Source organism: Python bivittatus, unplaced genomic scaffold (assembly GCF_059951505.1).
Source record: "Python bivittatus isolate LINGU-HERP-01145 unplaced genomic scaffold, Pbiv_v1 ctg000340_np1212, whole genome shotgun sequence".
Lineage (NCBI taxonomy): Eukaryota > Metazoa > Chordata > Lepidosauria > Squamata > Pythonidae > Python > Python bivittatus.
In genome coordinates this window covers 23,265,939-23,282,667 of record NW_028277056.1, presented here as the reverse complement: position 1 = coordinate 23,282,667, position 16,729 = coordinate 23,265,939, and the positions used below count along the sequence as shown (strand labels likewise).

The following is a 16,729-nucleotide window of genomic DNA, read 5'->3' as shown; positions in this document are numbered from 1 at the left end:
GAGGTATTCTCTACTGCTGTTGGCATATAGCCAGCTTCTGATAAGAAATGCAACATATTAATTACACAAAATCTTACTTTAGCAAAGAAGGCCAGAAAATCTTATGTCAATTTCAGGAAGATCTAAGAACAACCCATTTCCAGTCTAAGGTTCCAGGTAATACAACAACAGCAGACAAAGTCACAGGAAGAAAATTTGAACCATGTTTGCCACAAAGAGCCAATCATAAAAGCTGTCTCTTTCATACAGCCCTTATAACCAGCTTGACTAATTTGCTGAGATACGCTTCTTTCTTTCAAATAGATGGCTTGATTTCCTTTGTTCTTCTCTGTTGAATTTGTAGCATGATGCTAGTCTCAGGATTTTGCAGAGCACGGACACTGGATATCTGCCAGCCTGCACCTGGGTCTCCTCAGGTGCACACTTTTCTTTTAATTCCTAAGCAGTTTGGGGCTTAGATAGGTCAAACTCTTCAGCTTCTGAACCTGAAGACTCAGACTGATCCCTGACATGGGGGAAGCGTGTGAGATCTTTCCTGTCTCGTCTGCCAAAACAATCTGATGGACTGTTGAAGCTTATATCCTCAGGAAAGGGCCTGTTTGTATGACCTCACCCCACTAAAAACCACTTGGATTTCATTAGCCTTTCCTACACTAAAATGTCACCTGTTATGACAAATGTGGATAACTTACTCATTTTTGTTGACCTCCACATAAGCACAGTCACGTACTTCATCACATCTGTCTTCTGTGGAAGAAAAAGCCCACAATGCTGAATGTGTAATTTTTTCCCTTCTTGAAATGAAATTTTGGATAATTTGCCAGCATTCTGCTTACCCTTTTTCAAAATGTGAAGACACTGCCCATTATTATAATTCCATATTTTCAAGCAGCCATCTTTTCCTCCAGTAATTAGTCTAGAACATGATTGCAATGCCTATTTATTTAGCAATATGTAAAAATATTACAGCCCTTCTCACACATTGAAACTCTCAAAATGTACCTTCTTCCACTGAAATCAAATGTGAGGCATGTGATTGCAGAATCACCATGAGCATTACCAAATTCAAACACAGGCTTTCCACTTTCAAAATCCCATACCTTGACCACCTGAAAAGAAGAAGAAGAAAAGGACATAGATATACAGAAACACTATCACTGTGATCCTAAAATCTGTGTCTTACAGAGAAATCTGTTCTATAAGCTGCACTGCCAGTAGGCTTCTGGGTGCAATTCAAGGTACTGGTTATCACTATAAAATGCCTCATGGCATAGGACCTGGTCATCTGAGGAATCAGCTATCCCTCATGTTTTCTTCCAATTCCACGCAGTCTGACAGAGTTGGCATGCTCCAAGTCCCATCAGTTAAACAGTGCCATCTTGTAGGATCCAGGAAATGTGCTTTCTTTGTCATGGTGCCTGCCCTCTGGAACACCATTCCCTGTCCAATTCATACAGCACCCTCTCCCCCACCTATTTGGTCCTATTTACATGAGCCCTAAAGACCTGGCTTTATCCCCAGGCCCTGGGTTAGTGTGGTTTTCCTTTCATGGGGTTCTAATTTTAAAAATTATTTCTTCTAGACTTCTGATGATATTTGTATTTTATGGTATTTTATTGTTGCATTTTGTGAGCTGCCCAGAGTGTAATAGGGGCAGCCTATAAATTTGATAGATAGATAGATAGATAGATAGATAGATAGATAGATAGATAGATAGATAGATAGATAGCCCAATTCTATGAACAAATGAGCAAATACAATTCAGCCAAGTCAACATGACAGTGGTGTCATAGCCGTGGAAAATTGCACATGTATAAGAACTTACATATGTAACAAGAGATCTTTAGATAAGGATACATCACATGTTCTAAGTGTGCAGAGAGGAAAACAAAATGTTCCTTCCAGTAGCAGGCTTCTCCTACAAGCAGATTCTGACACTTTAGCCCATTATGAATACTATTTATGTTTCTTACTGTCTCTAGGAAATTGGAGGCGGTGGCATATACAGGGCCCCTAAGCAATATAGTTGTGTCCAGTTCAGAAATGATTTGGAAGAAATACTTCAGACCTTATGTGAGCGCAAGGACAGTACTTTTCTGCTAATTATTTACATAGTGCAAGCTTTCTTCAGGCTTTCATGTGAGCCTGAAAAAAAAGGTCCAATTGCTTTAAGAGTCTCATCAACTTTAGCAAGCTGATTCCTTAAAACAGCAGCATTTGCAAGGAAGCTGGAAAAAAGGTAGAGCTACTTGAATGAAGAGCAGAGGAACAGAATACTTCTGCTTGCTCACAATCTTCTTCTGAATTATGTTTGAAGCCTGCACAACTCCACCAAACAGATCCTTCTTTTGGCAATGACCAAAGCCAAATGTATGTAAAAACACATATAGTTGCCTTATACAAGTCATATCGTTGATGGTCCATTAGGTCAATACGGTTGGCATCAGTGACTCTCTAGGGCAGTGTTGTCCAAACTTGGCCACTTTAAGATGAGTGGACTTCAACTCCCAGAATTCCCCAGCCAGCATGGCTGGCTGGGGAATTCTGGGAATTGAAGTCCACTCATCTTAAAGTGGCCAAGTTTGGACAACACTGCTCTAGGGCTACAGAGAAGTCTTATTTCCTAGCCTGGAAGTGGTGGATATTGACACTGAGACCCTCTGTACATGAAGCAGCTGTTCTTCCCTAGAGTAACATTATCTTTCTTTGCTTCAGTATCTTGTGTTTATGAGCATTACAGGCCATGACTATGAGGTTTCTACTTCATCACTTGCTTTTGTCAGGCATTCCTCTCCCTCATTTACAACACACGTGCCAATGCAACCTAGTTGTTTTCTCTCTGTTTTACAACATAGCAGAAGAGATGTAGCAGACAGCACAGAAACTCCATTCAGGAATTAGAGTGGACAGAGCACCTTTCAAAATATACTGGTAACAAGTTTGTTGAGACGGTGATCCGGAACCCGTTTATTGGTGATTAAGTCTTATTGACCTCAAGAAGAGTAGACAGGCAGAGGTTCTGTAAACCGCCCACAGTTGCTTTTTAATGAGATGGGCAGTGACAAATTTGATATATAAAGAAATAAATAAAATAAAAGCAGCAGCCTAGTGTATGCTAGCTTATCTGAGAGTAAGCCTTATTGATGATGATGGAGGAGGAAGAACAAGAAGCAAACGAAGAAGCACATGTGATTGGCTATAAGACTCTGCAATCCAAAACTAATACACAGGAAGTCTTGTTTTGTGGGAGGCCATTTCCTAATAACAGAGAGACCACAAGAGGAGTGCTTCTCAACCTCAGCATCTTTAAGAAGTCTGGACTTCAGCATGCTGGCTGGGGAATTCTGGGAGTTAAACTCCACACTGTTTGTTTGTTTGTTTGTTTGTCACGTTTATATGGCTGCTCATCTCACAAAAAGTGACTCTTAAAGTTGCTGAGGTTGAGAAACACTGATCTAGAGCTAAATGAAGCCAGTATAGCATAGCACCCTATTGCACAGCATAGGCAAATGCTTTTGGAAGCCTAAGTATGACATCTTGTTTTTATTTTTAAGGTACCTATTTAAGGTACTTATTTTTAAGGTACTGATCCTGAAAGGCATATAGAGACACTAAGAGTAACCACAGATAGCTGTATTCTCCATTAATATATAAAACCTTTTTTAAAAGCCATTTTTACCATGCCTTTTGGCAGGGAATTCCATCCTGTAAAACAGCTTTGAGAAGGCTCAATCTTGAATCACAACCCACTTCATATCTAAGAGCAAAGAAACTCAGAGTTTCCAAGGATTATCAATATACTGATAATATAACTATGGTCAAAACTGAAGAATGCATGGAGAATTCTATAATATCATTTCACTTACAGAATCTTCAGAGCAGCTCACAATATGCCTGAATACTTTATTGAATTTGCAGCACAAAACTGGTTTTTTATGGGAAGTAACCATATAAAGATCTGGGGTTGATCTGTTTTAGAGACAACAACATCAAATTATCAGTAAGTAAAAAATGCTATTAATAACCGAAGGTATTATTAAGTAGTGAGTTGAGGATATACAAATTTAACATTATTTCTGTCAAACGATGACAGTCCCCTGCAGACTATCTAAACTCATTCATTCCAGATGTCACTGGGCATTCACCAATGCCCCTTTCAGTGCCATCCCATTGACCATTTTAGAGTACATAGAATAACACTCCAGCTCCCCAAAGGTTATCCCTGTGTGAAACAGTGGAGATCAAGTTGACTGAACATGTTGTCTTACATAGTAAGTTTTATTCTGACATAAACTATTCACTGACAAACAGAACCCCTAAACTGACATTTATAGCCACAAAATTCTATTATTTGGCAACAAGGATCCATCAAACATTAGTTCCAGGATGGACTATACAATAGGGCTGAATTAATTATGACTGGTTTTACTCATTTTTACTGTTTGCATCTCTGGTTGTATTTCAATTCTTTTAAGACTATAATAACACAAATTTGAATGTGTTCTCTTTTAGTCTTATTGTAGTTTAATTTCATTAGTTAAAACTAATTCTCCATATAGTATTTCAAAGTGCATAAACTGAAATCACTTTTTTCTCCAAATGAATCTGAAATTATAAAAGAAATACAATATTTTGGGTTTAAACAAAGTCTTCTTAACCAGAAATTAATAACTAAAAGCCATATTTCAGGTTTAATTAATGTCACTCCTGCATCTAAATATAAAACTGCACTAGTTAAACATTTTGGTACCCCCAAAAGTGCCTGCATACATTTGGCAGAACTTTTCCTCTGTAGTTAAACCCTCCTGATATGTATTAGTTTAATATGTGTACATATGTTAATTAAAGCTGATGAATGTCAGTTCCTCTAGGCCTGATTAGCACCGTAATACAATATTGGAAATTTAGGGATCACATGTCCCAGAAAGAGAAGGTAACACCACAATCACATACTCTAATAATGAAAATGCTAGTGTCTCAGGATTTTATATGATGCTTTGAAGTTCATTAGAAAGTTGATAAATATTGGAAAGTACTTCTACTTCAGTTAATGCTTGTATATTTGGAGAACTAATACTTTCTAAGCATTAATCAGCAAAGCCTTAAGTTATAAACAATGGGTTTTAAAAGATCCCACCAAGCTAATTCAAAACCAACATCAATAATTATTTGAAATTATATGTTCATCTTAGATTTTACAAAATGTCATACCCTTGTAAATAGTTTGCTTAAACATTATAATCTTAATAAATGCGACAGTATTTCAAATATTCCATTGCTGCTGCATTCTAGTCCCAAAATAATAATCACACTATTTCCATAAACCCTTGAATTTCTTCAGCAATTTCTTACATTTTGGATTTTCCATAAATGCAGTTCTTAGATGTCTGTCTAAACACCAGGAGTTCTGATTATGTTGATTTTTTATTTTACCGTAATCTTAGGTGAAGAATGGCCAGTGTATCTGTGGCAACACAGAGTGACCGAGTACCCGATATGTAGTGGCAAGCACTAATCTCTCCTTTAATTCCACTGTTTTTTGAACAAGCAGTGAATAAGCAAGTCTGATCCTCAATATCCCATATCTGCAAGGAAAGAATTGTGATATACTAAATAGAAAGAACTAGCATGTAGGAAATATAATTTGGAATATGCAAAAGACAAACCTTAACTGTGTTGTCTGTTGATACAGAAAATATTTTATCCTCCTCAGATATATGGACGTAGAAAATGGGGGCCATGTGACTTCTGAGCATGCCTGTAGGTCTTCTAAAATTTGATAAAACATTAAATACTGACCAACTTCAAACACAGAATGAACTATATATTAAAATGAATTGTAATAGTGGAAGTTTGTTTGCTTGCTTCAAGTCACTGTTGACTCCTGGTGACTGCCTGAACAAGTTCCTTCAGTTTTTTTGGCAATATTTTGGAAGTGGTTTACCATTGCCTCCTTCCTAGGGCTGAGACAGAGCGACTGGCCCAAAGTCACCCAGCTGGCTTTGTGCCTAAAATGGGATTAGAACTCATGGTCTCCTGGTTTCTAGCCTACCTTTACAGTATTTTAAGTAAAAAGCACACACAAAGAAAACTGAATTGACCAGAATTGCCTAAATAATCTCTACAAATAATGCTATCAAAGCACAGGTCATACTTTCCATTGAAAGACTTCTTTATCTACTGAAATCTGCACAATTTAAAGTATATTTCTTTGGTTGTCCATGGCCATAAATATAGGATCACAAATATATATAAACAAAAATAATTTTGCTCTGACTCAGTTTTGAATTATTATATCTGCAAAAGTATTATTAATTTGTGGGCTGGTTGGGAAAATGCAAAGCAGCCATTCTTCAAACACCAAGAGTTCTGTGAAATTTATTACTAGGAAAAGTGCCCTAAGGTAATGCTTTTTAAGATTTCATGAAGGGGCAGCTATATTTCAATGGTCCCAAAAGACAGATGATGGTGGCATGTCTTTCTATTCTCCGCAGTCAAGGGAGGGGAAAGTGAAGCTAAGTAAATGCTTAGCAGGAGAATATGATGAATGAGACTGGAAAAGGTAACAGATAGCTGAATTTGCTCCCTACAACAAATCCTGTTGTGTTGTGGGCTCCTTTAGCTATCTTATGAGGAACAGGATGTGTTGGAATCCTATTGTGTGGAATCTCATGCTCAGTTTATGTATGTGTGTGTGTGTTCAACAACTGTTCAAAGTTATGATGGCACTGAATGAGGTGGACTTACGACCAGTCCTTGAAGTTGTGATCATCGCAGTGTTCCCATGATCATGTGATCACAATTTGGGCGTTTGGCAACCGGCTCACAATTATGATGGTTGCAGCATCCTGTGGTCACATGATCACCATTTGTGATCTTTCCTGCCGGCTTCCCACAAGCAAAGTTAATGGGAAGCTGGCAGGAGGCACAAGTCACTTCTGCCAGTCACTCCTGCCACTTTTTCTCCCAAAGAACCCCCAGGCAGCATAGGGATCTCATACTTCATAGCGCCTGCTCACCCACAGTCCATAGTGCCTGCCTGCAGCATCTGCTCACCCACCTGTACACCTAGCACTGTCCCATGGCACCCACCTGTAGCTCTCACCCACCAGCCTGCTTGCCTGGGGCATGGTTTCAGTGCCTCTTCCCATGTTGTGGTCATGTGACATCCCCGCTTAATGACAGCAATACGGACTGCTGGGATTGCTGTTGCTAAGCTATGCGGTCACATGATATAGTGCTTTACAACTGCATCGCTTAGCGATGGAAATTCTGGTCCCAATTGCCATCATAACCCAAGGATACCTGTAACCCTTTGGAAAATAATGGTATTCCTGTGACTTCAGGAAATAGATACTCATACCTACGAGCTGGGAGCAGGGAATCATAAAATTTTTGCATCAAAGAAGTTTTAGAGAATCACTGGTACACCCTGTGTTTTGCTCTACCATCCCTAGTTGAAAAGACCCGGTAGTAGGTGATGAAAAAGACTCTCCCTAAGATCTTGGAGAACCTCTGCCTGGCAAAGTGGAAAATTTAAGGTCAGATGGAAAAATAGTCTGGCAGGGTATAAGGCATGGGTGGGTAATTTGAGATCCCAAGTTTGCATGCAGCCTCTGAAAGCCTTTCCTGAAGCCCCTGAAGCCGCCTCCAAACAGAATGCTGAAACTATTGGCACTCTTTTCCACTATTTTGTGGTAGGAAGCCCACAAAGTATACAAAACGAGAGCCAGTGTGGTATAATGGTTAAGATGTTGTTGTACTGGCCCCAGAAGGATGCAGGTTCAAATCTACTTTCAGTCACAGAAGCTCACTGAATGACTCTGGATCAGTCTCTCTCTCAGCCCAACTTAACACCCAGGGTTTTGTGTGTGTTTGTGTGCATGTAGAAAAATGAAGGGACCATAGACAAAATTTGTAGTGGAAGTCCTAAAATAAGCTCTCTCTTCCAAAAACCCCCTATCAAAAAAACTTCCAAAAGACTCACTGCAGCCATGGGTGTGATACAGCCCTGCTCTCTTTCTACCATCAGACCTTCCACTGTGGCTGACAGCATTCCAAAAAATGTTAAACATGGCTCTAGCCACTAAAGGTTTCCTCACCTCTGATAGTGGCTAAGGAGCTGGGCTAGAAACTGGGAGACTGTGAATTCTAGTCCTCCCTTTCGCATGAAAACTAGCTTGGTGACTTTGGATCAGTCACTCTCTCTCTCAGCTCAACCCATTCCAGAGAGTTGTTGCTGTGGAGAACTTTAGGTATGTAAGTTGTCTTGAGTTGACAAAAAATAAAGATCTAATGAATAAATAATAAACCTGATTTATTATTCACCACTGATGACAAGAAAAATATTATCCCTCTTTCCATAACAATAATAGGGATCTCTTAAAGGGGTATTAAATTAACTGTGAATTACACATTCATCTGTTCTACATTGTTCTTTAAAAATCATACTAATTCATGTGCACCTATTCTAAATCAAAATAGAACCTTGTGCATTTTAAATAACTAATAGTTGGCTAAGGAATATAATCGAACTGTGTAAGAATAGTTGCAATGTCTTACCCAGGCATGTATGGATTCCATATCCGAATAATTCGATCCATCCCACCAGTTACTATGGCATTGTTCTTTTTACTGAGTGCAAATGTTTTGACTCCTTTATGAACTCGAAAAATAATCTGATCCCCTTCAGCTCTCTGGGAAGGAGTTCCTAGCATCTCCTGTGCTTTCCTTGTCTTTGAATCTTTTTTATTTTCTTTTATTTCTCTCATTTGTTGCTCAACATTGGTAGCTCCCACAATGCAACCTGTAGAAGGATATGAGTGTTCAGTAAAAGATTCCTATACAGAATTTAGGCTCCAACATTCTTATATAGAGTGATTTCTTTGAATTAAACAAAGAAAATAGGAACCTGAAGATGTGTCAGTATACTGGCTAAGACTGGCAACTTAGTCTACCCCTTCTCCATCTTATGAATAAGTGTTATATAAAGGCCTTCCTTGACCAAAGCCAAGTTGAGAGAAAAGGGTCGATATTTATGGCCCATCTGGTAATGACCATGGCAAATTGAAGATTGCAACTTGGAATATATGAGAGTGTAAATGGTAAAGAGATGAATTAAAGAATGAAAGAAAAGAAAAGAGTTATATTGTGTGCTTACGAAACTATGAGAAAGGAGAAGAATTTAATAGATCTGAATGCAGGGAGTCTGATCTTATGGAGTGAAGTTGAGGAATACATATAGGAAAGGAGGAGGTTGCATTAGGAATGAAAGGGGTAAAATGTATGTCAGAAACATTAAATTGGGTTCACTTACATTGCTGTATGTGTATATCAAAATAAGGTTGATATTATACTCCAGTTAATGGTGAAAATGGAAGAACCAGAAACGAGTTCTGAGAGAAATTATGCAATATACTGAATGAATGTCATCTAAGGGAAAAGGTATTTTGCTAGCTGACATGAATGGATAGCTGGAACAAGATGAGAGATTACAGATGAAGTGTTTAGCCATTTGGAGATCAAGAAGGAAGGAGAATGGTGACTATCTGGTGGATATCTGTTGAGAAAAAGGTCTGTTTTGAGTATAGGGTTAAAACATGGATCTATAATATACATACACATAATCCATACACATACACGTGGGAAAGAAATGAATAGAAATTAAAAGCATTGTTAATTTGACTGTTTATGATGAAAGACTGAGAGAATTGGTAAAGGATACATGTGGGATAAGAGGTTCTAAATCAGGGAGCATCAAGAGTGAAACTTGGGGGGAAAAAGACAAGGAAAAAAAAGAAAAGAAATAAATGAAATGCTAATGAAAACAAAACTGAGGAACGAAAATGAGAAATAAGACTGCAGGAAGAAACTATATAATATATAATACAATTATTATATAATATACTTATATTATATAATAATATAAACAATTATTCTTGTATGAATAAATCTCCCAAGAGAGTGACTGGGAAATGGAAGGAAGGAGGGATATAGAAGCTACTTGGAATAGAGTGAAAAGAATTGTGTTACAGAGTCTCAGAGAAGTATGCTGATTATATTAATGGAAAGTATGAAAAGAGGTGCTTGGTGGAATGATGCTATGGAAGAGGGTCTAGCTGAAAAAGTGCATATAAGAGAAAGCTGAAAAATAATGAGAAAATAATATTGTATAACATGTATATAGAAAAAATATATTACAAAGAATTTAGTCAAAGAGAGCAAAGAATAAAGAGAAAATGCAGGGCAATTTTAATGGAAATTAAAAATTGCTCTGGAAGGGTGTTGAAAGGAGTTCCAGCACAATAAATGGGATTTAAAATAATAGTGAATGTAGAATAAGGCAGAATGGCTGGGTTCACACATAAGGTTAAGCCATGAGCACTGTTTACAACCACATTGCCTAGGTTCACAGAACCTGCTAAGCCAAATCAATGCACTAACCATGTGATGGTTTATCACAGTGTGTGAACAGACCCTCTGCAATATAAGAAAGAAAATTAAAGAATGGCAAACATACCATGGAGCAGCTGTCAGTACTTAGCCAACCTTGGTTCATTTTGAAAACTAAGATGGGTCAAATATAGATAGCACCTCGAGAGAGACCACCAAGAAATGTCAGGGTGACAGACTAAACAAATATTGAGGAAGACAATAGCAAATCATTTCCATATTGTTGTCTAGAAAACTATAGATGCCATGATGTGTCTATACTGTACTACAAAGATCAGAATAATGCAAGCAGTACTCCCTCTGACACTCTATGGAAGCGGAAGTTGTACTTCAAAGAAACAGGATAGAAAGAGTATTGACACTTTTGAACTTTGGTGTTAGAGAAGACTCCTGAAAATGCCACGGACCACCAAGAAAACAAACAAATGGATCATTGAACAAATCAACTCAGAGTTCTCACTCGAGGCATTAATGACCAGGCTCAAATTATTCTACTTCTAACACATTATTCAAAGACCTAGCTCTCTAGAGGAGGCTGTAATGATGGGAAAGGTGAAAGGAAAGAGAAAAAGAGGATGACCAGCAGCAAGGTATATGGACTCAGTTACAGTGGTGATCGGTGCACTATTGGAAGACTTGAAGGACCAGGTTAGGGACAGATCAACATGGAGGAAATCTATCTATGTGGTCGCTAAGAGAAGACACCATCTTTATGACACATAATCAATCAATCATGAAGTCACCAAGTATTGAGTTCAGTTTAAGGGGAGACTTTACAAACAACATCCGTGTGGTTTGTATATTTTAAATTTTTTATAGTTTTTTTCCATTTTTATAATGATTTTTATATTTAATGATAATAGTTTTTATATATTTGTTGTTTTTATTGATTGTTGTACAGGGTTGCTTCTTGTGAGATGGGCAGTCATATAAACATGATTTAATAAACTAATAAATAAATAAGCACATTACATAATTACCTATTACTAAGGCTGTAGGCTCATGGCTTGATGCAGAAATTACTGCCTTAATAGAATCATAGTAATTCAGCTAAAAAGACAGAAAAAAATAAAATTATCCAGCCAAATACTGGTGAGAGGAGAATGCTATTCTTATGTTAATCCTTTTTTGTCTTAATGAACAGATTCACTCACAAAGAAAGAGAAGAAAACTTAGCTGTCTAATCATTATAGAATCCTGGAAAAATACATCCATCAATTCTCACTAAGTTTAGATGACCAAAAAGATATTATGAGAACTAGAGCCAAGTTTAGCTGTTTCTTATCATTGAACTCTTCCTGGAAAAAAATTATGAGTGTTTTTGGATTGCTGTAAGAAGCTTAACCGTGACTTGAATGTAAACAATAGAAACCTTTATTCCCTCTAGATCAGTAGGTAGAAGACTTCTCTTTTTACCTGAGTCACCCAGTCTCCATGAACTTTCCAACGGATATAAGTGACATTTGGAGAAAGTATAGCACTCTCAAGCCTTATATTAGGGAGATTTTCCACTTTGGGTAGCTTCTTCCATGTTCTGAAACACATAAAGAAAATATAATTATATACTTGAAAAATCATTGTATTCATTCTATCTGATTACTCATGTTATTATTTCTATAGAAAGCACGTGACCTATGTTTAGAAAGTTGAAAAGGCAAGAATGTTAATCTCACATTTGAAGATATTACACTTCACCCCAAATATGTGCAAGTCCAAGTTTACTCTAGATTCAAAATAACTCTGTAAGCTCCTTACAAACATATTGATAATCTGAGACATTAAGACACCATATGCACTAGCAGTGCTGTCAGAGTACCAGATCACTATGATTTTGAGTCCCCAAAGTTGGCAAGAACTGACACATTAGGTTCTTTATTTAAATAGACGGTGGCAGGGCTTACTATCATGCTAAACTCCAGTTGGTGGGTTTGATATTGGCTTAGTATATAGTGTGAATTTAACCACTTTGCTCTTTAGAACGTGGTTTAGCATGTAGTTTCTTTAGTTTAGTTAGTGCGATGTCTAAATCCAGTCATTATAGTTTGTAAACAGTGGCTTAATGTTATGTGTGAACATAGCTAAAATAGCTAATGCCACAAACCATGGTTAAAGCAAACCATGGTTTAGCTTCATTTTTCTTGCATCTGTGACACTTTAGTGAGAAGAATTGCACACTTCTGTAGTTGATGTAGCTTCCATACCATACATACTCAGACTGAATATAGACACATTTAGCACCTGTGAAGGAATCATTTCTAAGCATTCCTGGAGACTGCGTACCAGAAAGTAATTCCCTTTTTAAAACTGTTGACCTTTTAATTGCCAGAAAGGCAGCACAGGGGGTGAGGGCCTTCTTTCTCTCATACACAGAGATGTCAGACAAGGCACCAGGTCGTAGAACTACCAAGCTGCTTCCCCAAAGCCGGAGATGGGGCCAGGAGGAGCAGGCAGTTTGAGAAAACCAACCTTCTACTCTGCTGGTTCAGCTGTTCTGGTACAACCTGGAATCAATATCTGCTTCAAATATTTTAAATGTTTTATATGTATACTAAATGGCTGGATTGGATGGATGGATGGATGGATGGATGGATGGATGGATGGACGGACGGACAGACAGACAGACAGACAGACTTTTTAGAATACTGTATGGTTGCCCTTTGGTGTAATGGTTAAGGCACCAGATTAGAAACCGGGAGACCAAAAGTTCTAGTCCCACCTTAGGCACAAAAGCAGTTGGCTGACCTTGGGCCAGTCACTCTCTCTCAGGCCTAGGAAGGAGGCAATGGCAAACCACTTCCGAAAAACCTCGCTAAGAAAACTGCAGGGACTAGTCCAAGAAGTCGCCAGGAGTCAAAAACTGACGTGAAGGCACAAAAACAAGCAAACATGTATACATTGTAGAAAGTATAACAGAATACAGTACTTAAAGCACTATATATTTATTGTAAATTTTGTCAGCAACCTAATGCAAATTAATTAGAAACAATTTTGGAAATAACTTCCACTGAGCAAATATCTTTTGGATTAGTAAATTAATAATGCAATCCTAAGTGATTTTATATAACCCTAAGTCCAATTCAGTTACATGGGAATAATTTCCTGATAACTACATACAGAACTGCAACCTATATGTTTTTTTAGATTGGTGTCTAATAGAGTAGACTAGAATAATGCACTTCCTGTTTGAGTCACTGAGAACCAGAAGATGCGCCTCACAGTTATCAGCATGTTTATTAGTGAGATCAGCACAGGGTGAGCAGTAACCATAAAATAAAAATGGTGATAGTAATTCTCTTTCTGTGGTAATAGGTGCCTTCTCTATTAATTATTCTCTACTTCATTCCCAGGTTTCTCTATTTCATTCCCAGGTTCATTCTCCTATTGCATTATGAAAGTTGTCATCTGAAAGAGCTAATATCATATCTCTACCAGAGAGGAATTACAAATTGTTAACTGAATGCTTCCTTTTATTCTCGATTTATATTTTTACTTTTGTAAGCGCTTACCTCAGGATCTCACCCACAGAGCATAACTGCAAGATATTGACACATCCCTACAACAAAGCAAGAAAAAAAAGTGGGGGGGGAGATACATTCAAAACATGTAGGACTAAGTTATCAGATTCTGGTCAGGTGCTGAAAACAAATTGCAAGAAAGGTCACAACTATGCATCTTTAGGATGAAAGGGATTTTGTAATTCAAAGTTTTGAAGGTGATTTTAAAGCTCTAAAGACTTGGGGCCAGAGCATTTCAAGGAGGAATGCTTCTTTCCATATATAACTTGTGGACTATTCAGGCCTTCCTTAGAGATCTTCTTGTCAGTTGCAATGAAGCTGGTGGCTACAAGTGAGGAGAATTCCATATGGGAAGCACACTTCCTAGGTAGGTATGCCTTGCACCCATATTATTATTATTATTATTATTATTATTATTATTATTATTATTATTATTATTATTTGGTGCCAAACTAAGACCAAACTAAGCAGGCATTTTTAGAGTTAGCTCTGATTTTAAATATATATTCATATATTTCTCCTGTAGACCTTTTTAAAGTACTCTGCTATTTCCACTATTTTATTGTTTTTCTTATTTTACTTCTTCTGTGTTTTCGTCACTTTGAATTCCACCAGAACTCTAGTTATTAGATGGAATCATATTGGTAATTGATTTCTATGTCAGACGTTCCAGTGGTTCCAGAAGTTCCAGTGGTTCTTCCTATTGTCAGGGAAAAACCACGTTAAACATGGGAGACAGACACACCAGAACATAAGTCACTTCAAAGTTCTAAAAGCTTTATTAAAAGTTAGTTCCATATGCAAGTAAATATTGAATCAATAACACACAAGGTACTTACTTAGATGCACATTGCAATGTGGACCGACAAGAGCAAGCCATCAACTGAGACAGCTTGACCATGTGGGTCCAGACCCTTTAGTTGCAATCCTTTTTATCCTTTAAAACCGCAAACTACAATCATGACTCTCAGGATTTTCATAACATTCCCAGAGCTAATTTCACCACACTTCCCTGTTCCCTCTGTCCCTGTCATGTCTGTTCCCATCAACAAGTTTGCTTATTTAACAGTTTGCTCTAGTTTTGCAAGTTTTACTTATTTCCTGTCATTGCCCCAAAAGTCATCTCCAAGTTAGCCCTTGCTTTTATTATTAAATGGGATTAAGCAACATATATCTATATTAAAATAAGTTTTAGGCCACTAGCATTAGGCCACTTACACTATGAACCACTGAAAGTTCAGCAAATAATGGCATTGCAACAACTGTATTAACCACACAGGTAAATACTGTGGACTTGGAATTCTATTTTAATTCTTCCTGCTTGGTACCTAGGAAGATAATGAACATACAGGATACATAAAGAATGTTTTGGTTATACCTTAGGCCAGTGTTTCTCAACCTTGGCAACTTTAAGATGGGTGGACCTCAACTTTCAGAATTACCCAGCCAGCCATGCTGGCTGGGGAATTCTGGGAGTTGAGGTCCACCCACCTTAAAGTTGCCAAGGTTGAGAAACACCGCCTTAGGCCATTTTAAACTGTATCAGCTGAAGTATAATTTCCAAATCACAAGAAGTAATCATTCCTCTTTATTCTGTTTTGGTTAGACCCCACCTTGAATACTATATTCAGTTCTGGGCATCACACTTCAGGGAACTTGGAGTAGTGTTCAGAGAAGGGCAACAAAGATGATCAAGGGATTAAAAACTAAGCCATATGAAAAGAGATTGAAAGAGTTAGGTATATTTAACCTTAAAAAAAAAAACCCAAATCAGCAGAGATATGATACTCTTTTTCAAGTACCCGGAAGGATGGAAGAAAGTAAAAACCTGTTTTCTTTTGTTCCAGAATGCAGAATAATATATTTAAGTTACAGGAAGAGAAAGAGTCCCATTGAATGTTAGAAAAAACTTCCTATCAAAGATGGGCTTCTTTTCATTGGATGTATTTAGGTACAGTCTAGACCAGTGTTTCTCAACCTTAGCAACTCTAAAGTGTGTGGACTTCGACTCCTAGAATTCCCCAGCCAGCATGACTAGCTGGGGAATTCTGGGAGTCCAAGTCCACACACCTTAGAGTTGCCATAGTTGAGAAACACTGGTCTAGGCAACCATCTATTCAGGATTCTTTAATTTAAATTCATGCACTGAGCCGCACCTTGGACTTGTTTTAACTGCCCCCTTCACACTCTATAATTTTATGATTATACCCTAAGAAGCAAATATCACATTTCTGTTTTTTTTCTTTTCCCTGAGCAAGTGTTTTAGAATACATACCTGGTCATCACCATAAAGAATCATGCATTCATCATGATCTGTGTAGCTGAAAATGAAGTATAGGAGAAAATGAAGAATTACTTGTCCCTCACAAATAAATGTCATACAATTTTTCAAGCAAATCTGAATCCTACAAACTTATAAATGAAATCTAAATGAGATTGCATTCTTCAAACCTTCAAAATATCTAGGCATAGAGAGGAGCCTGGAATGCATATATCAGCTCTGATGCCTATGACATCCCTACACCAGGAAGATCTGTAGACAAATTGTAATCAGTTTCATCTGAACGTGTTTTGCACAAAGGGGAGCACTGTGCAATCAAGGCTCTCAGTTCTACAAATCACTTTAACTGCATTCAGCTGAACAGAATTCCCTTGCTTGCATATCTTCCTGCCAACATGAGAAAGTCAGAGATGAATGAGAATGAGGCAACAGTGTACATTTCCAGCTTTCCTCAATGCAGAGTAAGGCTGTGCGTGCTTTG

The 16,729-nt window shown here is 37.7% G+C and overlaps 1 protein-coding gene across 1 annotated transcript in view; it reads right to left on the bottom strand.

Annotated features, from left to right (window-relative positions):
* LOC148216059 (cilia- and flagella-associated protein 337-like) overlaps positions 1-16,729 on the bottom strand; it is a 46,468-nt gene that overhangs the window by 13,420 nt on the left and 16,319 nt on the right. Inside the window, exons 9-19 of the mRNA XM_088140860.1 lie at positions 16,243-16,288; positions 13,959-14,005; positions 11,869-11,986; positions 11,433-11,502; positions 8,563-8,806; positions 5,667-5,769; positions 5,434-5,585; positions 3,867-3,969; positions 1,003-1,109; positions 837-916; positions 693-747 (exon numbers count right to left, since the gene is read on the bottom strand). Of these exons, the coding sequence (XP_087996986.1) occupies positions 693-747; positions 837-916; positions 1,003-1,109; positions 3,867-3,969; positions 5,434-5,585; positions 5,667-5,769; positions 8,563-8,806; positions 11,433-11,502; positions 11,869-11,986; positions 13,959-14,005; positions 16,243-16,288 (1,125 nt within the window). The remainder of the gene's footprint in view (positions 1-692; positions 748-836; positions 917-1,002; positions 1,110-3,866; positions 3,970-5,433; positions 5,586-5,666; positions 5,770-8,562; positions 8,807-11,432; positions 11,503-11,868; positions 11,987-13,958; positions 14,006-16,242; positions 16,289-16,729) is intronic.